At 43.2% G+C, this 22654-nt stretch overlaps 1 protein-coding gene across 4 annotated transcripts; it reads right to left on the bottom strand.

The window, feature by feature from the left end:
• Nucleotides 1-351: 351 nt before the first annotated feature.
• On the bottom strand, nt 352-22079 carry ELF5 (E74 like ETS transcription factor 5). 4 transcript variants are annotated; one of them, XM_030560064.1, is made up of 7 exons: nt 21972-22079; nt 16685-16812; nt 9376-9609; nt 4164-4214; nt 2639-2707; nt 1300-1507; nt 352-789 (listed from the first exon to the last, which is right to left on the bottom strand). In XM_030560064.1, the coding sequence occupies exons 2-7, from the start codon at nt 16806-16808 to the stop codon at nt 693-695; spliced, it is 783 nt and encodes a 260-aa protein (XP_030415924.1). In that variant the 5' UTR covers nt 16809-16812; nt 21972-22079; the 3' UTR covers nt 352-692. The 4 variants fall into 4 exon arrangements, with proteins under 4 accessions (XP_030415924.1, XP_030415921.1, XP_030415925.1 ...); XM_030560061.1 differs by lacking the exon at nt 21972-22079 and adding an exon at nt 17674-17780; XM_030560065.1 differs by lacking the exon at nt 21972-22079 and adding an exon at nt 17674-17780 and having other exon boundaries at nt 1304-1507.
• Between the last annotated feature and the right edge of the window lie 575 nt (nt 22080-22654).

The raw sequence follows: 22654 nt of genomic DNA, 5'->3' as shown, positions 1-22654 counted from the left end.
CAGGGCCAGCTCCAGGCACCAGCGAGCAAGCACGTGCTTGGGGCGGCACCTTGGGGGTGGGGCGGTGCTTGGTTTATTTTTTTGGCTTGGCCGGGTGGCGCTAGAGAGTTTTTTTTAGTTTGTTTTTGTTTTGGTCAGGTGGTGCTTAGAGGGGAGGGGAGCTTCAGCGGCGCTTGGGGGGGAGGGGACTTGGGCGGCGCGGTGCTTGGGAGGGACTTGAGCGGCACAGTGCGGCGCTCGGGGGGAGGGCTTGAGTGGCATGGCTCTCAGGGGGGCGGGGGGCTTGGGCGGCGCGGTGCTCAGGGGGGCGGGGGGCTTGGGTGGCGCGGCGCGGCGCTCAGGGGGGCTTGGGCGGCGTGGCGCTCAGGTGGGGCGGGAGGCTTGGGCGGTGCAGCCCTTGGGGGGGCAGGGTTTGGCGGTGCTTGTGGTAGGGGGTGTTACTGCGGGGCGACACTCTTTTTTTTTTGCTTGGGACAGCAAAAAAGTTCGAACCAGCCCTGATAATGGGGAAGAGCCACCCCATTCATGTGCTGTCATGTGTTGCTCTGGCCAATCTCTCAGAAACAGTTGTCGGCTCCAGACTGGCGTAGAGGAGAGATGCAGGAGAAAAAATCCTTCTCTCAAATGTCTATTGCAGTCAGACACTTCCTGTTGCAGAGTGCATAATCAGTCTGATGCATGGGACTGTTAGTTCATAGCTTGTTCTCCTGCCACCCATGGGCGTTCTTTCCAAACTTGTACACTAGCCTTCTGTCTATGCGTTCCAAAATTCCAGTTTTATAATAATACCTGCAGTGGTACAAAATAGAAGTGGTATTTACTTTAAAGGAATTGTTCCCAAGTAGTACACAATAGAAACATAACAGAGCAGTCAGTCTGATGTTTTCCATCAAACAGCAATCCTTTCTTTCTGTTAAATGGATATTTTCACACCCCCAGATCAAGTTGCATTATAGAGTTTAAAGCTTTCCCAGACTTCTTGAAGGGTGAAATTTGCTCCTTTTAAAACAAACATTGCATGTGTGTTTTTGCTTCTAAGATGGCCACAATTCAGAATGAACTGCTAAGCCATGGGCCAAATTCTCAGCTCGTGTAAGTCAGAATAGCTCTATTGCCTTCCATGGAATTAAGGTGATTTATACCTGGTGAAAATCTGGCCCTGTAATCTTATCTGTAACCAAAAGAGCCATGATTCTGTCTCATGACCTTTGGATAATACACTAAAAAGCTATGCAATCAATATAATTGTGTGAAATGGACTCATATAACACACCATTAGTAATGTGGTGGCATTTTCACCTACTAACACACCGGAGAGCTCTGCTCAGTTTTTCATATGTCATTCTGTCATTTCGCTTTCTTTGTCCCCACATCTTTGCCAGGGCTTCTGACTTAACAACCCGAAAGATGCCTTGTTCTCTATCCTCCCAATCGAGAATGCCACAGTTTTCTTCTGGAGACAGGAGGAGGTCTCTTACAAATTCCCACAAGTGAGAACTCTGCAGGCCTTCAGCAGGAAAAGGACAGAAGATTAACAGACTTTCAGAGATGCAGTACTATAACAATACAAATAATCAGTACAGCAGGTTTGTCAATGTGCTCAAGATCTTTAACCACTTGTCTCTGGCATCCATTTTGCTTACAAAATCAAGCGCATTACTTATCTGTAAGAGGATTCAAATTACCTGCTGCAGGCTGAACTTGAAAAGGAACTAATTTTAGAATCTGCAATTTACTCCTGTAAAATTTTGAATTTTTGTCCTTCAAAAAGTTGGGATGAAGTTGCATCCTTGATAGGTTTAGCCTCCAGGAATCAGTGTGGATTTCCACAAACTAGTAATGGAACTCCCTAATAAAGGACAGCTGGATTTGGGGATTATTTTTAAAGACCACCTTTAGATTAATTTCAAAAGGTTTGACATGAATTTAGTGCTGGTAAAAGGTTCTGGATTACCAGTTGCAATCAAATTCCCCTTTATCCAGGAACATTTACAACATTGGCAGCAGGTGAGCAAACTTCCCCACAAGGTAGATGTCTCTGTGGTACTACAATTCAAGCCTGAGGCTTGCCTGAGTCTCAAATGCTCTGGAAGGGACAAGAACTTCCGAAGAAAGTGTACAAACCTGGTTACTGTGTGTGCATGCATGGTCATGCTTAAGGAGATTCTGAGTAAGCAATGTCCCAGGAATCAGGCAAATGGGAAGCTACAAACCCAATTACCAACCTCAAGCATTCAACAATCTTCAGCCAGGCCTTCCAAAATCATGAGTGGCTTCAAAAAATCATGAGTTTTTTTTTAAAAAATAATTCATTTGGGTTTGTTTATTTGCCTTCTGGATTTTGAGGCTTTAGGTTACACTCAGTTTTCGTTTTCCAGCTTTTCTTCACAACTCTGAAAGCCAGAAGCTTACCTTTATAATAAAATGAAAGCTGAGATTCTTCTGATTCCAAGAAAGCACCCATGTAATGAGACTCATGCTACAATTGTGAGAGTTGTACCAACCACCACTTTATGTTTAGCTTACCTGGGGTATCACTAAGTGATTCACCCCTTTTTGTGACAAGCATTTGAAACCCTGGCTTTATATGTCTCATAATCTTTCAAGCACAATTTCTGCTTTTCAAATATATACCTACTTGTTCTCCCGTGGCTGTGACACTCTTGACTCTTAGAGCCCCCTGTTCTCAGGCAAGCCTTATCATTGTCTGGAACGGAATTACAAAATAACGTGACACGTGAAGGAGGAGGAATTAGAGTCTGGTGAAAATGTGGTCAAAAGGGCACCGTGTTCACCTAGTTAAATGTCATGCAACACTGAGTCAAACTGGGCATGTGATCTGTTGTTAAATTTAAAAAACCTTTATCATAAAGATAAACCGAAGTGAATAATTAACTTGAAGTTGAACAATTTGACAGAGACAAACACCACAAAGGAAAAAAAAGAATGAAACCATTTTACATATCATCTACAGTTTTAGGGAATTTAGGGCTGTCTTCATCAACAGCATATACATCTGTGATGTGGAACCTAGGACTTTAGAACTCAGACTGCACTATGGTTGAGGGTTCATATGGCCAAAGTGCTACAGCAATAGGTGAATGTGAGATTTGGTAACACCACTGCAGAGACGCAAGCCATATCACCCAATTTGAGAAAGGGGGCCGGTCATGATGTTGCCGTGACATAAACAGAGCTGGTCAGATGGCACTGAAGGAGGGATCTCAAAAGCTGATTAACACCACTAGTTCTGTACCTTCTACAAATCAGCAGACCTGTCCTGCCTTGCACACAGATAGGGATAGCAAGTTCTTCCAGGTGAGTATTGGGGCTCTCTCTGTAGCAATGGTACTAAAACAAAGAAAATCTGGAAAGCCCCTTCACTGAATGGAGTAGCAGAGGGCTACAAAATAATCAGGTGGGAAACACTTTATGATGCCTGGGGTCAGAACTTTGCATTATTGTGCAACCCACTCTTCAGTGTGTATTAGATGTCCCTTTCGAAGGGCTGATCCCCAGCGGGTTCTGAGTTTGCTGCAGCCTCTTGTGAAAGTTCTTACTCCTTTAGTTGAAGAAGAGACTCATTCTTTTAGTGCTGAAACTCTGGGATTCAGACCCTGCTGCCAGCCCAAATGGCATTAACTAGAATTACATATGAGACAGTGCCACAGCACTATCATCACGTGATGACAGGACAATGTATCAGTGTGCTTCCCCATCCACTTCCTGGAGTGACATTTTGGCAGCTCGGGTCATCTGTTCAGTGCTCTCTGTGCTGCCTTGAAACACGTGGTCCTGTGTCAGAGGGTTTTCCATACTTCCTATAGCCAGGCAGAACACGAGTAAGCCAGCCATACCCAGGGACTCTGCAAGAGCTGAATGTGGTTCTAGAACCACAGGCCATCACTGCACTGCACTACAGTGATAGTGCTAGATCCTTAGGGGAGAGGGAGAAAATGAGCCTATGTTGGGTTCCTCACCAGTCTCCCTACCCACCACAAGAGTCTGTAATTAAAAGCATTCAAGTGGAGACAACTTTTGGAGTATTTTCTCACTTGTAAAAATCCCTTGAACTGCTGCCTCAGGAAGTATTGCTAATCATAGAACACACCACACCTTTCCTAGTGAACAGAGCTTTGCATGTACATAATAAGGTTACTTACAATCTTTGATAGTTGGCTTGGTTTCTTCAGTGTCAGTAAAAAAGGAAATACCTATGGGGAGGAAAACATGCAATCCAGTGTTCAATTCTCTATTCACACACTGTGCAGAATGACCTTACATTGAATCTTAAGGCACAGCTAGAGCCCTTTCCCCACTATATTAGAATGCATGGATATAAACTCACAATAGCGACTATAGAAAAACAAATTGCAACAAGGAAGATGAGTCTCCTGTCTATGCAAAGGCTGCTGCTAAAGATCAGCTTTCCCGCCCACTTCTCTGACCTTGTCACTATCATCTTCAGATCCCTTTCCTGGCTTCCTCTTACTTCCTGTAACAAGTTCAAGCTCCTCATCCTTGTCTTCAAGGTCCTAAACAGGTATCACCTACCTCAGCATGCTTCCCTACTCTCATTACCTCTTAATTGCCCCACTGTGCTCTTTTGGCTTGTGCCAGGCTTCCTGTCTACTTGATCCCTTTAGATCTTTCTCTAGCTCTCACTTTTGCTGTTTTCTTTATTATCCTATACACTTGGATTAGTCCATCTTTCTTCATCAGATCTCTCCTTAAAAGCCCATTTCTTCACTTCTCCCTCTACTGCTTCAAGCTGAGATCCTCTCTTGTAGCAAAGTCCATACTACAGTGGCATCTCTGTACAGCAGCAAGAGTGCTTACACCATTTAATAAATGTATCACATACCGAAGACCATAGGTGCCGACTTCCCCTCTTTCCCCTGGGTGCTCGATGCCCCCCTCTGCCCCCGGCCCCACCCCTACTCCACCCTGTCCATGAGGCCCCGCCTCTTCCCACCTTCTCCTCTGAGCGTGCCACGCTCCCGATCCTGCCTCTCCCTCCTGGAGTGTGCTAATGCTGCCAAACAGTTGTTTGGTGGCGGCCGGGCAGGAAGCGCTGGGAGGTAGGTGGAGGAGTGGGGATATGGCACGCTCAGGGGAAGAGGAGGACGTGGGGCAGGGGGTGAGGGGAACTTGGCTGTCAGTGGGTGCAGAGCACACACTAATTTTTCCCCAGGGGTACTCCAGCCCCAGAGTACTCATGGAGTCAGTGCTTATGCCAAAGACCCATACAGTGAACGAAAATTCAGGTTGCAAAATCAGGCACTCAGTTTAGGAAATGCCAAAGTTAAGGTTGCCTGTATAACCTTAATTTGGCCTCTTTGTGCATATGCGTTATGATAAGGCCTTTAATTACATAATCACATATGATTTTTTTCTAAGGACCCCAACCTAATTCAGTATGCAGGATGGATGGTGAACACTGAATAAACAGCTATTTAACATTTCTCATAATTTCTCATCACAGGCCTTATTTACTGCATACCATTCAACACCAGCATTCCCTCTAATTTTTCCCATCCATGTGCGGAATGAATTTTGTTATGTGTACCAATATGGAGGTGATGTGTGACACATCACCTCCATATTGGTGCACATAAAAAAATTCATGAGGTGGGGGTGGGGCCAGGGGGTTCAGAGTGTGGGAGGGGGCTCAGGGCTGGGGCAGAGGATTAGAGTGTGGGGGAATGAGGGCTCCAGCTGGGGGTGTGTGTTCTGGGGTTGGGCTGGGGCAGAGGGTTGAAGTGCAGGGATAGTGGTGAGGGCTCTGGCTGAGGTGCAGGCTCTGAGGTGGGGCCAGGGATGAGGGGGTTGGGGTGCAGGCTGCCCTGGGGCTGTGACAGGGAGATAGGATTACCCCCAGCTCTCTTTCCCCACAGTAACACCTGGGCTAGGTGGGAGGGGTGCCTCTCCCATGGCCCCAACCCAGCCTGGCCCGGACTTGCTGTGGCTGTGGGAGAGGCGCCCCTTCCTCGACCCCAAACAGCTGTGGCCTGGATTGCACCTAGTACTCACTCATTAGGTGACTCCCTGGCTATTGTCTGGGTGAGCCGGGGGAGCACACTGAACTGCTGCATGGGTTATAATGGCAAAGAGCTGCTTTCAAAGAGTGTTTGACTCATGCTGCTGCCACTGTGCCAAAGCCTTGGCAAGAGAAGGGCTTGGAAACATGCATTGTGGCTGAACGAGGCACTCCGCAGAAGCTCCGGGCCAGACTGGGCTGGGACTGTGGGAGAGATGCCTCTCCCACAGCCGTGGCAAGTCTGTGGCTGGGTTGGGTTGGGTTGGGTCTGGGTCTGGGGGAGAAGAATCTCTCCCTGCCGCAGCCCTGAGCACCTGCGCGACGCTTAATAGGCTGCTGTGCAGCCGCAAAGCTTAGAGGGAACGTAGTTCAACACCAGCACTTAATACAGAATTGTTAATTTCCTTATGGGATTTTCTGTGGCGCTCAATGGGATGTGTATTCCTAAATCCTTTAGTGCTTTTGAAAGTCTCCTCCCAAGTGACTTGCCCAGCAGCACATAGGAATTCTGTGGCAGAGGCCAGTACTCCAGAGCAGCAGTCAACTGCTTAAAAACACAAGACCATTTTTTCCCCTGCAGTCCCGTCTCACTCACCACCCACATTCTAACTTCTGCAACCAGTATGGCAGGGTTCCTATGGACAACAGCCTCATTTACTGCACAACCCTGATTCATCCCTGGAGCATCAACTCCTAGCATGTCCCTTCACCAACTTGTTCCCAGTTGTTCTTCTCCCACTCAGCCTGTCCCTGTCCCCCTCATGTCGGTTGCTGCCAACCTGTCACTGTCCTTCTCTGCTCCTCGTCCATTCCTGGTCTGCTCTGTCTGCTCATCACATGTCTGTCACATTGGAGTCAAGCTGTTTTTCCTTCTCCTCTGGGAAGTGAATGTGAGGAACATGGAAAGCACAGGAGAGACAAAAAGAACAGGAGTACTTGTGGCACTTTAGAGACTAACAAATTTATTTGAGAATCAGCTTTCATGGGCTACAGCCCCCTTCATCGGGTGCATGCAATCGAAAATACAGTAGGGAACATTTCAATCTCCCTGGCCACTCGATTACAGACCTAAAAGTCGCAATATTACAACCACAAAAAAACTTCAGAAACAGACTCCAATGAGAGATTGCTCAATTGGAATTAATTTGCAAATTGGACACTATTCAATTAAGCTTGAATAAAGACTGGGAATGGATGGGCCATTACACAAAGTGGAAACTATTTCCCCATGCTTCTTTCTCCCCCTCTACAGTTCCTCACATCTTCTTGTTAATTGCTGGAAATGGGCCATTTTCATTACCATTACAAACAATTTTTTTCCTCTCCTTCTGGTAATAGCTCACCTTAACTGATCACTCTCGTTAGAGTGTGTATGGTAACACCCATTGCTTCATGTTCTCTGTGTATATATATATCTTCCTACTGTATTTTCCACTGCATGCATCCAATGAAGTAAGCTGTAGCCCATGAAAGCTTATGCTCAAATAAATTTGTTAGTCTCTAAAGTGCTACAAGCACTGCTGTTCTTTTTGCGGATACAGACTAAAATGGCTGCTACTCTGAAACAGGAGAGACAGTCTATCTCAGGGGCAGGAAAAGTTTTCGGCCTGAGGGCTGCATCCAGTTTCCAAAATTGTATAGAGGGCCCGTTAGTGGAGACTGTTCCTCCCCAAACAGCCAGGCTTGGACAGCCCTACCCCCTATTGATCCCTCCTGCTTCTCTCCCCGTCAGCCCCCCCCGGGACTCCCGCCCCATACAACCCCCCCTGTTCCCTGACCACCTCCGGAACCCCTGCCCCTGACTGCCCCCTGCTGCCCCGTCCAACTTCCCCCCCCTTCTTGACTGTACCCCACCTCTGCTACCACCCTGAACTCCCCAGCCCTCTATCCAACCCCCCTCCTGCTCCCTGCCCCCTTGCTGTGCTGCCCCAGGAGCTTGCAGCCCTGCTGCCTAGAGCATTGCACTAGCAGCAGGGTGAGCTGAAGCTATGGGGGAGAGGGAACAGCAGGGGAGGAGCCGGGGGTGAGCCTCCCCAGCCAAGAGCTCAGGGGCTAGGCAGGAGGGTCCCATGGGCCTGATGTGGCCCACGGGCCATAGTTTGCCCACCTCTGGTCTATCTGCTCTCAGTTCCTGGACCTGGAGCCACAGTGGCTCCTAGCAGTAAGGAGCAATTGTAGGGAAAGGCCTGCACTGTCAACCATCCATGGCCCTCCAGGGGCTGTTCTAGCAGCCAGGAATTGTTAGAGTGAAGGGATGCTTAGGCCCTGACCCTTTTTGCCATGGACATACCTAGTGCATCAGTTGCCAGTAGCCCTATGACAACTCTACACCACTCAACAATTCTCCCAGACCAGGAGAATCCTAAAGTAGCCAGGTAAGCCAGCTTTAGGAAAGCCTTGAATCACTGAGAGGCACAAAGCAGCTGGAATGCATTGCAGGATTGGGTCTAACTCTATAAATAAATTACCCAACATTTTATAATCCATCTGGAGATGGGAAAAATAGCGTGGCACTGGAGTAGACCTGCTAAGTCTCCCTGACCTGGGCAATGAAAAGTCAACCATCTAAGTTATCATCAGAACTGAACCCTGCGGAACCATCCTATTCATCTCCTGGAATCTAAAATAAAGACTAGCTGTAGAAGAAATTTCACTTTCCTTCAGTTAGGACAGACAGATAATAGCTTAGAAGTTTATGAGCCTAAATTCACTTAAGCAGCAATAAATCTTTAATCTTTCAGGAAGCAAAAAATTAGGTGGAAAATAAGTAAAGAAATTTGATTGTATTTGAGAATAATGTCAAGCGTATTAATGAGGCTCTCAGATTTGTATTACACATTATACTGATAGCACGTGCCAAACAAAACATCATGCCCACCATCAGATAAACAGTGCAACTTCTGATATTTTGAGAAGAACCTAGTAGTATATTGTGCTGGCCTATGTGAAATGAGTTTGGTGGTCTCAGTCCAGTTCTATCAGAGCTAAAACACCACATTTTGCATCCAGGACAGTCTCAGTGGAGAAGCCAAGGACTGAAGACACCATGGAGTCTGAGCTATGGTTTTATTTCTACAGCTGAACCTGTCATGTCAGACTTGAGTGACATTAAGAGGTCACAGTTGGGAAGCCAGTAACCTCATTGCCTGTGCTATCTGTTGGATTGCTAATTGGCTGATCACTGTAGTATCTACACACCAGAGGTGCTTCACCTCTTCTGTGAATAAACAAGGGCCTTTAGAACAAGGGCTGTCAGTCCAGAACCTTCCACTAACATGAAATTCACACAAAAGTTTAGGCTCTTTTGTTTTGCATTTAATCTCTGAAACACTAACCATGTATCTTGATGTTTTGTAAGCTGAAATAAAGGTATTCGCCACAAACGCCGGCAGCATCTGTGAACTCCTCCGGGGTCATGCTGCACAGCTGCAAGCCAGTAATATTAAAGTGGGAAAAGGAGATGCAGTTGGCGTCTAGCTTGTATTGGTCACAGCAAAACTGCAACCACTCACAGATATTGTGTTTGCTCCAGTATTCCGGGTGAATAGATGTCCAGCAAGAATCGCCAACTGCAAGATATTCAGCAGAAGAGAGGAATGAAGCTGAAATACTTACATTAAGAAATTCTTTCCAGTAAGCAAGTTCCAGACAAGAGACGTTCCTGTACCTTATTCTAGTAAGGCCATAAGCTTCCTCGAGTATTCCTTTTAATACTGTTTGCTTATGTTTTGGTGCCCAGTATTACAGTCTTTTGCATCTAAGGTATTATTATTAGTTAGTATGTAGCACATTATTGTAGGAGGATTGCAAAAGAACATTCCTCTCAATTTGTCACACCCCCAAGTGTGATACACAAGGTGAAACACAGACCCAAAGTGAGAGGCACAAAAAATATTCATGCAGGATAATTAAAATACTGTGGGATCAAATCCTTTATCATAAATAACTCTCTTTCACTCCTCAATTTCATGGTTATTTCTTTCTGAGGTAAATAAATTGTCAACAATAAAAGGGAAGGGATACCAAATTTCTCTAGCGCGTAGTACATTTTGCAATAAAAATGAGCAATGTTTCTCATAATGAGAGGCTGAGTCACTTGAGAAATGTCTCAAAGCACTCTACAAGCTTTAAATAATACCTCTGGCAGGTAGGTAAATATAAATTTATTACCAAGGGAGATGCTTGTTTTCACAGCTATATCCAGCAAGTTATCATCATGCAATTCATCCCGAAGTACAGAGTAAGTGTTAGGGTTGTGTGAACTTTTTTTTTATTTGTTATATTAGAGACTGCCACTAGATGGTGCAATATGTACTTTCCGGAAAAGTTCTTTTTAGGTAAGCATCTCCGACAGATAAAGGAAAGAGAAAGAACGATGCTAGTAGAGTGGGTAGGCAAATTTTAGTCTAAAAATATTTCAGTCAAAAGTGTCAAAATTTTTTCAAAAAATGTGAAAAAGTTTCTCAATCAGTGGGAGAAGCTTGTTACTATTATTTTATGATAAAACCTGAAAATTATTTTTCTGTGATTTGTTTGTAGAAGAGTTTCTTTAAAACTAGCTCTGGTGCTGAAAGTAGGAGCAGTGTAACACAGGCATATGTTGTAGTCAACAGACATTATTACTATGTCTGGGAGCTGGGATTTGAATACTGTTTCTTTAGATGTACAGATCTCTACCACTTGAGCTAACAGAGAATATCTGTAGCTAACTGTAATAGGAGGCTTTGTACCTGCAAACCAAATACTGAGGGAAACATACATGGAAAAGGCCTTCATCTTGCAAGAGGTTCCGATTGGATGTCTGTGCAGGTGCAGCCTCTATGGAGCAACCACTAGAATTAAAGCCAAAGACACTATAATGCTCTTAAACTCTGGATGCATTTTACTAGAGCCTGTGAAAAATGAAAACAAAATTCTGTCTCCCAGACTCATTATTTCTATTAACTTGCTAGACAAATTCTTTTCGTTATACTTACACAATTTTTTTTTGGTTATACTGGAGTCCTTGAGGATGTATAATGATTTGTGTCAGGAGAGATTCTGGGCCAATGACAGAAATATCAGCCTTTGAGATTGTTGCTCTATTCATTTTAAAAGACCTATGCCAATTTACACCACTAGAGGCTCTGGCCCTCTCCTAATCATGCCTGAGCAAATATGTGACAGTAAATAGCCAGGAATGAACTACCACAGGGACAAAAATGTTATACATATCTAGACAAGCAGTTAGATTAGAAAGATATTGTTTCCTTTCTATTCAAATCTCCTCTAAAAGCATCTTTTGTCTCATTTTAGATTTCCTAATTCCTCTTTCCAATCAATCAGCCAGGATTTATTATTTCATGTTCAGATTATATTTTTAACCCCATACATTTAGTTTTGGGACACAGTTTGTATGACAAATCTATGCAGTATACAATCAGATGGCAGTGCATGCAAACAATATGAACTGTCATTTTTTTTTGTCAACAATCTAGCCAGGCAGTTTATTTTAGGGTAAATGCTGCTGTTGTTTTAGACTTAATTGCCCCAGTGAAATTAACAGAATGGTTCAAAATTGTGACAATGTCTGAAATACTGATCTTGCATTCTAAATGAGTTTCTATAAGATCTTTTTCATGAAGTTTTAAAACTTACAGGACAAGTGTGTTCTTTCATGTATCATCCATGTACTGTAAATATCTCCATTTATTTGTGCATATAGAATTAAAATAATGCTGAACGCATTTTTAAGTGTCATAGACCCCCTGGGGATCTATCATCCCATCCAAGGGAGGCAGTCTAGAAAGGAGGAGAGGTGGGCAAAAGATGCAAATTTTGGATTTGAGTTTTGGACTCTCAAAACTTTGAGCATATTTAAATCTGAGATTTTGTTTGATCCTTTATAAAGAAAGATCAGTTGTGATACACAGTTTGACACAGGATCAGATTCTATAGGCTCTGGAACTCTGTATATACCTGTGCCAGAGGATGATTAATTCATAATGGGAGAGAAGCAGTTGTACAGCCACCATCTCCCCTCAGGCCTTTTGCTAGAGAAGAGCAGCTTGAAAGTTAGCCGTATTTCACAGGAACGCTGGCTCTGGAGGCTAGCCAGAAGAGGTATAGAAACAGTGTGGGAGACTGTGAGGGTTGTCTCCAGGCCCATTGACAGAATTGGAACAGGGTAGCCTACCTTACTCCCAAACCAGGTGGAGGCACCAAGGCATGAATCCAGCCTATATTTTTGGTGTTGTCTTGTTTGCACTTTTGGGACTCTTGAGCTGTTTGGATTTTTTTCTGTGTATGTAGGAGATGGGGTGAGGGTCAAGGCCACAACTTCCTTCCAATGTGTTGAAGAGTTAAATGAAGTTTGCTCCTTTGGTATATCTATTTTTAATTCCCTTAGGGTAATATAAGATAAAAGCAATTGTTCCTCTACAGTTAAAAAGTACAGTAAGTAACTTTAAAATACTTAAACAACTGGTCCTGAAATTTTGATTTGACCTGATCATGATAAATATCAGCTTTGCTGGCAATATAAAGGCCATAGCATGCTCCTTTCATGGAACACGTCTTGTCAGGATTAGCTTCTCTATTGGCTTCTAAAAAGATTGCATTCTTTTTGGAATCAGAAAATATTCTAAGGCCCCAAAAAGTGCTGACATTTGTCATGGGCACTCAGCAGGTGCTGACATGAAGGTCTGGCATTTTCAACAGCGCTCTTCCTTTACTCCTTACACTGAAATTTAGCTTTCTGAGTAGCTCTCTCTTCTGTTGGGGTATGCACTGAACCAAAAGATTACGCAATTTAGAATACTTTTCTGGAAGAAAGATTGGCTATAGGATAGAGCGTGTACAGGAGATATACAAGTTTCCTTTGAGTGGGAGGGAAAGGACCAGATATTTTTTCCTTGCTGTATAGTGAAATTCTAAGTGAAAACTATCCAGGTGAGAGAAGGTGGAGAGCAAATAAATCACTCAGCAGCCAGCACAGGAGCATTTCAGAAGTGTGTCTAGAATTAGAGGGGTGCTGGAACAATTTTTATAGTGGGGGGGCTGAGAACCATTGAACCAAACTGTAAACCCTGTATATAATGGAAACCCCTTCAAGCCAGGGGATGCTGCAGCACTCCCCCACTCCCATCTCTGCAGCCTTAGTTTCAGCACCCATAACTACAGGTCTCTAGGGGAGAGGGAAAGTTGAAAGCAGAGATAAGTGAGAGCCACAGAGTTCAAATCATGACTTGGACCCTTCCAAAGTTGTGGAGTGTTACTTGCCTCAAGGTTGGATTTATGTTACATTAACTATCCCCATAGCACTTTTTTGCCAGATTGAGTATTTTAATCCTGGTGTGCTCGTTACATTCCAACCCAGGGGAATTAAATTCTGTGGACTTACCCCCTTGCAATCTAGAAGAGTTATTTGAAATCAGAGTTTGGATTCATGTCCCACCTCTAAGGCTGCATGTACAATGGCAAAAAGCCTCATGATTTCCAAAGGAAGAAGCTCTATCCATGGTAACAAGGATCAAAGCTTTAGTGTAGATAGGACTCAAGCATGCACAGGGATTTTTACCACTGACGTTTATAACCTGGCTCTGTACTCAAGGCAATATAGGAAGCCTGTCCAGATTTTCCCAGAATGCACTGGTTCATGCATAGCTGTACTGACAAACCAACCAGATATACATGTTAGTGCAGGGAAAAATGCTGTTGAATTGACATGAACCATGCCAGCAGACAAATGTAGCAGAGCCTGGTTATATATAACATGTTTATCTGTAGAGTAGATCAATTCTATAGCTCTTTTCCATAGACCAGTTCCACACTGTAAGAGAAAGTGAGCGAGAATCTTATAAGACATAATTCTGTTTAAAGACAAGTGTTTTATTCCTAGTATTGTTCTAACTGTGATGTAGACAGAAGTGAGACCAGAGCTACACTTTGCACTCAGTCATCTCTGAAATTCTGCCTGTCTCATTATAGGGTCCTGCAGTTTTGTCAAGTCTTCTCCACTATTTTATGTGAGGAGGAACTCACTTCACACTTGCACATTCAAAGTCCTATGGTACTTTTCCCCCAAAAGTGTAGGTATCTTGACTCTTATCTTGGCCAGATAACAGCCTGGGGAAAACCTTATTCTGTTGGCCTAAATGCTTCTTGTGCTTCAAATCAATGAAGTATTTGTCTTCTTTTTCTATCCTATGTCTATTTGTATAGCATTGCTAGCACTGATATAATATAAATATGTGTGAAATTTGTTCCTGGGCTACTGGGAGAGAAAAAAAAGTGAAAACAATGTAGTGGGTTCTAAAAGAATGTTTTAAATCAGCTCATGGGAAAAATTATTGCAGCCCTAAAGGATGCTAGAAATGTGAAGAAGCATCCAACATTGAGCAATCCTAGGGAGAAAAAGTTGAAGGGGAGATGCAGCTGCAGATAGGGTCAAATGAAGGCCACATACATACTCAGCCCAACCCTCTTAGTATGAGATCTCAGGTAGAATCACAGCACAGTGGTAATGATGTCAAGCTTATGAAACATTTCAATTACTTTAAAGTAGACAGTTTAATGTCCTTGCAGTATCTATGTGCAATACTGACCTTTAACTAGATGGAGTCAGAACTGCACAACTACATGTCAGAGGCCGTATACTGCTAACGGCTAATGAAGATGCTCAGAGCTGGTAGAACATTTTCCAATGGAATGATTTTCCATTGGGAAATGCAGAATCATTGAACTTGACACATTCCTAATTTTATTTAGAAAAAAACTGAAAGATATCTTGATCAGGCTGAAATTTATAATATAAAATTTAAAAAGTCAAAATTGAAATAGCGCACTGATTTACCTGAAATGATTCTCCTCCGCTCTTCCCCGCCAAGATTTTGTTTCACAGGAAACTTAGAAATTCTTTGTTTTTGTTTTGATTCAGAATGGAAACAAATTTCAAAATCAGAGCATTTCCCACAAACAATAACTTCTATTTCCTGCATAGCACTTGAGATTCTTCTTTAGAAAGTGATTTTAAACCAAAAAAGCTTCAGTTAACCTGCCATGAGGGCAGGGGACTGGACTCGATGACCTCTCGAGGTCCCTTCCAGTCCTAGAGTCTATGAATCTATTAGGGACCTGTTTCCCTTTGGAGCAGATTCTATTTCTAATAACATGGAAAATTTTGAATGGCCAAGGTTTGCACCACAGAAACAAGCATGAAGTCTATGATGATCACAAACTTGTTATGGTTTAAGCTTTTTGAAAAGTGCTATTCTTCAATACTTAAACTGTCTCATGAGGGGACAAGGTCTGTTCTGTAAGAACACCAACTCTGTAATTTGAAGGCATAAAAGTAGTTTTATGGGAGAAAAATATTGCATGAAAACCTGAGTCAGATCCAAGTTTCACCTCAAGCCTGGCTCAGTAACATCAGTGAAATTATGCTGTATTTTTAGAGCCTGTTGAATGATTTAGCCTGAGGGAGGAGAGGAAAAAAAATCCAGCTATTTAGGAACTGAATCAAACTCTTATGGAAGGAAAAGAATTTCTAATGGGAAATGCTAACTGAACCTCTATATCAGGGATCTGGCCTGAAAGCATGGCATTGGGAATGAATTCCTTAAAACTAACTATACTCCCCAGATGAATCTTGTGTCCTGGCGAGGCGTAGGATTTCCATATGCACAGTGGGGGGGAAATTGTACACTACACATTCAGGAGTAATCAGCAACTAGTCCAGTGGGGGCATTACTGAGTTAATATTGATGTATTACTGCAATCCATAGAGATCTGTGCTGGTTTTTAAAATCCCAAACCTTACATGTTAACTATGTATTTAACTGGTCATTGCTGCTATGGATAATAAATTTATATAAAACTGCAGAAAATTCAAAGAGATGTCACTATCAAACTAAATTACTATTCCATAGTACGGATAACATGCATCGATAGGCAAAGGGACTTCAAAACATGTGCTGTGTTTCAAATGGACAGAGCAAAAGGTTGGGAGCCAGGCATACAAGGATCTATTCCTGACTCTGCTTTTGACTCTCTCTGTAATGTAGGGGGACTATCACTGAAATGTTGTGAGTCTCAGTTTGCCTTCTTGCAAAATGAAGATGATAATGCCCAATTCAGAAACAATTAATTGATAGCTGAAAAGCACTGGAATTCTTTTGGGGGTCACGAGGGTGAGATTCAGGAGATCTAGGTTCAATTCCTGCCACAGACTTGCTGGGTGACCTTGAGTAAATCACTTGATTTCTCTGACTCACTTTTCCATCTGCAAAATGGGGAGAATGCTTCCCTATTCCACAGGGATGTTGTGATGAGGAATCCACTAAATGTTTGTGAGGGCTCCGTACACTATAGTGATGTAAGCAACACAAGTCTCCTGTAGATACATGATTTTTAGCTGAAAGGTACTATAGAATTGCAAACCATTATTGTTGCTATTCATATGCCTATCTCGCACACAGTCAGCTTGTATGCCTGAGCAGAGCAGTAATGCTTGAATTAGAAATAAATGTGGCAATAGGCTCAGCAGTGAGCACAACATGCACAGGCCATTTCCCATCAGAGCCAATGGTAACACTGTTAAATTCAGTCCAGTTCTGGACACATATTAACTGAACACCTCTTTTCAAACTGAGTCTATGAACACACCTGTCTGATGATCAAAGGAGGGATAATAGTCCTCAGTTGTCCCAAACAATTCTGTCCAAGACATCAGGGGTTCGCAGATCATTGTGTTTGGCAGAAAGGTGCTGTGAGTGACTGAGTCCAACATCCCCCTAAAATATTAAGATAATAGTCAAAGCATGGCAAGAAAGTATCAAGAACCTAAGTTATAAGGGCACATCCATAACTGCTTTAATGTGGAATGGCATGTATCTGTGAAAAGTACCCTTGGGTTCATGCTGCATCCACTTAAAGTTCCATGGAAGTGAATAGTTGAGCTCTTGAAAATTTCAGGGGCAGCAGTGAAGGGGTTAATGAGCTCAATAAGAACATTATTGGTTTAAAAGGAACTGCAAGCAGATTTATGACTAAACATGAATGCTGGTGGTATGAAATTTTCCCATAGATTCTTGTGTGTGACGTGTGTAAAAGCCAAGGGAAGAACAGACCCTATAGGACAGTACCAGACGTATGGTCAGGGTGAATATCATTAGTTATTAAGATCGTTTTTTGATTTATCGAACAGGTCCCTTGTCAAACAAATGGTCAAAACATAGTCCTGGACCAGAGGTGCTTACAGTGTAAATCAGATACAAGCGCAGACATCAGACACTCCATGGTTTATGGACAATATGTAGTATCTGAAAATCAATCTCAAACTGGAGTTCAGTTTGTTTCTCAAGCATGGTCACAGCTGGAATTCAAGCAGAAACTTGTTTAATAATAATAGAAAACTTCACTGTGTGACACTTTCCTCTCAAACTGGTCTATGAATTGTGTACAATTCTATTGTGAAACAATAAAGGGAGAGAGAAATTAAGAGATCTAGGCAAGGGAGAAAAGCTACATTTTCAGATGAGATTTTAAATGAGACATAGTCTGTGAAATAGAGGGATTCAGGGGGACCATTCCAGAGGACAGATGGACAATCACGTACACACAGTTTTCTGTAGGTGAGGTTTGTGATACCCCACCTCTGAGCTCCCATGTGAACTTTAACTGTAATTGATTCAATTTTAGTGGTCTGGAAACAAGCAACAAAATGGAACGAAAATCATTGTGGCTCAGTTCTGCTTTTCCATCTGCAAGAGACTGAGGGCTTGTCTACATCAGAAAGTTGCAGCGCTGGTGAGGGAGTTACAGCGCTGCAACTTTGAAGGTGTACACATCTGCAGGGCATCACCAGCGCTGCAACTCCCTGTTTGCAGCGCTGGCCGTACTCCCGTTTTGTCTCGGGTGTAGAGGATCCAGCGCTGGTGATCCAGCGCTGGTAATCCAATGTAAACACTTACCAGCGCTTTTCTTGACCTCCGTGGAAGGAGGAAGCCTCTGGTAATCAAGCTGATCTCCTTTCCCGGTTTGCTCTCTCGTTCCCGGAACCCCGAGCAAGCAGGTAAGGAGAACCGCTTGCTCGGCGGTTCGGGGAACGAGAGAGCAAACCGGGAAAGGAGACCAGCTTCGCCGCGGTTTGCTCTCTCGTTCCCGGAACCCCGAGCAAGCAGGTCTCCTTCCCTGCGGTTTGCAGGGTGGCTCCGGGAACGCGAGAGCAAACCGCGGCGAAGCTGGTCTCCTTTCCCGGTTTGCTCTCTCGTTCCCCGAACCGCCGAGCAAGCGGTTCTCCTTCCCTGCGGTTTGCAGGGTGGCTCCGGGAACGAGAGAGCAAACCGCGGCAAAGCTGGTCTCCTTTCCCGGTTTGCTCTCTCGTTCCCCGAACCGCCGAGCAAGCGGTTCTCCTTACCTGCTTGCTCGGGGTTCCGGGAACGAGAGAGCAAACCGGGGAAGGAGACCAGCTTCGCCGCGGTTTGCTCTCTCGTTCCCGGAACCCCGAGCAAGCAGGTCTCCTTCCCTGCGGTTTGCAGGGTGGCTCCGGGAACGCGAGAGCAAACCGCGGCGAAGCTGGTCTCCTTTCCCGGTTTGCTCTCTCGTTCCCGGAACCCCGAGCAAGCAGGTCTCCTTCCCTGCGGTTTGCAGGGTGGCTTCGGGAACGCGAGAGCAAACCGCGGCGAAGCTGGTCTTCTTCCCCGGTTTGCTCTCGCGTTCCCGGAACCCCCCTTGAAGCCGCCCAACAGCGCTGCAGTGTGGCCACATCTAACACCACTTGCAGCGCTGGTTGCTGTAAGTGTGGCCACTCTGCAGCGCTGGCCCTATACAGCTGTACTAATACAGCTGTAACAACCAGCGCTGCAAAATTTTAGATGTAGACATGGCCTGAGACTGTCACTGTTCCAATGTCTAGTAATAGCTCCATGGTTGTGCTGCAGTGAATATACAAGTGCAAAGTAAATTGCCACAGATTTGACACAATTGACTCTTATCTCTTCAACCTTAGTTTCTTCTGCCTTCCATGACTAACTCCATATCTGGTCATTCCTAGCAGAAAGAAACTTGAGTAAGCTAACATGATCATATATAGTCTTAAAGATTAACATTTAGTATAATGCAAAAAATAAAAAAATAAAATAAAGAAAATGGCAAGCTGTTTGCAGTAGGCATAGGGACCCAGATCCATGCTGTGTCAGTTGTACTGCAGTATTGGCCATCTGCTTCTTTTGACATAGTTCATTAGTGAACCATGGTAATCTTTGTGCACAATGGGGGTGGGAGTCAAGGCATTGATGACTGTGGTTAGATGATTGTAATGCTTTAGCAGTTCATCAGCATCTTGGCCTGTAAGATAGGAGATTTATTTACTTTACATGCTCTGAAAACTGTCACTTCTTTCTTTAGTGGAATTGAGAGAGAGCCATAATCTTTACCTGGATGAAATGGGAGCAGACCAAGAGAATGGGAACATTTAGGATGTCCCCAAAATTATCTTCCATACTGAAGATTGGGTCCAATGTGTGTACATGTTCCAGAAACAACACGGACCCAATGAACTGTTCTAATGTGAATGGAACACATGAACATTCAAACACTGTGGATCACTTGAGCTGCTATATTGCCACATTGTTTCTAGTGGACCTAGTGTGACGCTAGTGTTACATGTACACATGTATTTTGCTAATGAACACCACAATTGAAAATAAAACATCAGACTATAGTACTAATGCAATCCAGACATTTCAGGATTTTATAGGAGCAGAGCTGGTAATGCCACGGCTCAAGAATAAATAAAAATGAGACCTGTAGTATTTAATATTAAATTGTAGCAAGAGTCAGTTATGTGCTTTCTCCTCCAGTAGTAGGATGCCATTCACTGAAATTGGTGCCCTATACTATACTTATTCAGACACAGGTTAGAAGGGCAGAGCAACGACATGTTTATTACTTCATGGATGATGCAGGATCTAACATTACACAAAATCCTCCCCTAATTCTTCTGCAGTCAAAGCAATTAAACTCCCATATTTGCATCAGATCATGGAGGTTTCATATTGCAGGGAGTTATGACAGGTTAGATGCAATGTGGCAACCACACAGAAACAGAGTTTAGTACCAAGATAGAGACTTCATAGAGAAATGGAGAAGAAAACAGGAAGAACTTAGTCTCCAATGCCCCCAATTCTTCTTCCATCATAGAACACTGATAGGACCATGTAAGCATATCTCACATTAACAGATAATCCCTGTTCAGTGCCTCATAGAAGGGGAAACCCCACCACTAACCCTGCCAATATGCACAAGGGGAATGTCCTCCCCAGCACTATATTTTGCAGTCAGTTTAACCATGTGTATTACAGCAATAATTGTAATAATTAAGCTTCAAAATGGGGCAGCCATCGGAAGACATACACCAGCATGAGCAAAATAAGCAAAAAATACACCAAGAAGTGCATCTCATTTCAGGTAGAAGCAACTCTGATGTCTCCTATGTTATTGGAAGCTCATTGATCCAACATATCATAGAAGCTGTTGGAAAATGCAGATGTCTGGGACCACCTCATGCCTGATTCCTGTAGAAGAGTGAATTATTGCTTCCCACATGAGAAAAAGTTTTGAGTGAAATCTTGGCACTATTGAAGTCAAAAGGAATTTTTCCATTGACTTCAACAGAGACAGTCTTACACCCTTTGTCTCTGTCAACAGGCAAGAGGTGGCAGGACAACAACAACCAGTCAACCAAACAAAAAACCAAACAAAAACCATCTGCAAGTTTCAACGCTGTTTCTAAAAGTACTTTTTACTAGAAATACATATAATCGGTGGGGGTGGAAGAAACATAATTCTGCAGTTGATTTTTTTAAAAACTATATATTTTTAGTGCTAACATTTGGAAATTTGTCACTACTTACATAACAGAATGAATTTGCCTTGAAGGGATCTAATCATCCCTTCACCTGGAGTAAGTTTTTGCTAGGTAAGTAAAATAGGTTTATAGTTTTTACAACCTCATCATCATTATGATGGGTGAATAGATTTCATGCCAGGACTAAGATGTTTTCATGAGGATTTTCCAAGGCTGAAAAGATACATTTTGGGTAACACCACCATGTTAGAAGTGAAGATGGGCCTGATCCAGAAACAAACCTATCAGATTATGGAAAAGTTCAGAGCTGAACATACATCTGATCTGTAAGGCTTGGTTTGAACAGAGTTTATTTCTCCAAACTGCAAAACTCTAGATCTGAAGCAGCTTTAGCTCCAGTTTGATACCTGGCTTGCAGCTATAGTGACAAGGCTGCTACCACTAAAGGGCTTAGCAATATACCATAGTAGATGACAAACCTAATTTACAAATGAGAAATTCCCATTTTAGAGAGGTACCTGATTTACACAGTCAGTCCTGTATACAACTGTGTATTTTACAGCTAAATCTATTTATGCTCAAGGTCACTAAGAGAACTAATTTATTTTCAAATATTCTAGGTGAACAGAATATTATTGATTTAGGTCATGTCAATTAATTTTGCAGCATTACCCCGGTACTGTTTATAAACACGTGCTATATCTGCTTCCATGTACTCTTAAGGAAAAAAGGCAAAGGGCAGTCATTTGTTTAAACAGGAGATCTTTTCAATGTTAGTTTTGCTCCAGCTGATCCAGGGCTGCAAGAAGCACTTAATTTCCTTTTGGTTTAATGAGACAGGTCTGGATTGGTCATTTGTTAAAACATATTTGTTGAGGTTCAATTCCTGGGTAGGAGACAGGCATGTCTCGATCAATAATTTACTACATTGAAATTAAATGGGTTGGTCAGAACAAGTGTTTTGAAGCCCAAACACAAATGGCATCAGAGAGGTGACTGATAAATCACCCCAGCACACATGCTGCTTTGGCAGCTGGAAATCTGTTTTACAAATGTTGACATCAATAAACAAACTCAGCTTACGTGCAGATGGGTGCTTATTCCCGTCGCAATGTTTAGGTCCAAAAGGAGGTCTCAGAAGCAAGGGGAAAGAGATGGCTTTCTTGCAGCAACGCACAGCACTGTGGAAGTAAAGCCACCTGCAGTGCTGTGATATATGGAACTCCTTACAGACAGGTTAGTTTGGTTTTTCAGGTTCTTGTACACACTCCCTTTGATGACAGTGATAATACAGAGTGCGACACAGCTGAGGGAAGGGAGGAGAAACATTCTTACGTGCAGAACGTTTACCTTTATACTGTATTGTTTATTCTCCTCTTAAAGTTGTTGACTTAAGTAACTGTGACTCTTGGGCAACATTAAAAAATCAGGTCTGCATACTTGCCTCAGTGTGGGACACTTTCCTGCTCTGACTTCTTTTGGAATCTTGGCACTTAAAAGGGCTATCACATTTCAGTTATAAACCTCAAAAAGTACAGAAGTTAAGTAGCATTATTCCCATTTTACAAATGAAGAAGTTGAGGAGTAGAGGGATGAAATGACTTGCCTGAAGTCATCTATCAATTTATCGGTTTCAGAGTAGCAGCCGTGTTAGTCTGTATCCTCAAAAAGAACAGAAGTACTTGTGGAACCTTAGAGACTAACAAATTTATTTCAGCATGAGCTTTCGTGAGCTACAGCTCACTTCTTTGGATGCATAGAATGGA

This window comes from Gopherus evgoodei, chromosome 4 (genome assembly GCF_007399415.2).
Source record: "Gopherus evgoodei ecotype Sinaloan lineage chromosome 4, rGopEvg1_v1.p, whole genome shotgun sequence".
NCBI lineage: Eukaryota > Metazoa > Chordata > Testudines > Testudinidae > Gopherus > Gopherus evgoodei.
Note: the sequence above shows the minus strand (reverse complement) of the source record. Positions and strands in the feature narration are given on the sequence as shown.

What these genes read in the sequence shown, in the direction of transcription:
- ELF5 (XM_030560061.1), bottom strand. An exon ending in ACAAAACATCAAGATACATG is followed by an intron (nt 4,215 to 9,375) that starts GTTAGTGTTTCA and finishes TCCTCCCCATAG; the next exon opens with GTATTTCCTTTTTTACTGAC. An exon ending in CAAGCCAACTATCAAAGATT is followed by an intron (nt 2,708 to 4,163) that starts GTAAGTAACCTT and finishes ATTCCGTTCCAG; the next exon opens with ACAATGATAAGGCTTGCCTG.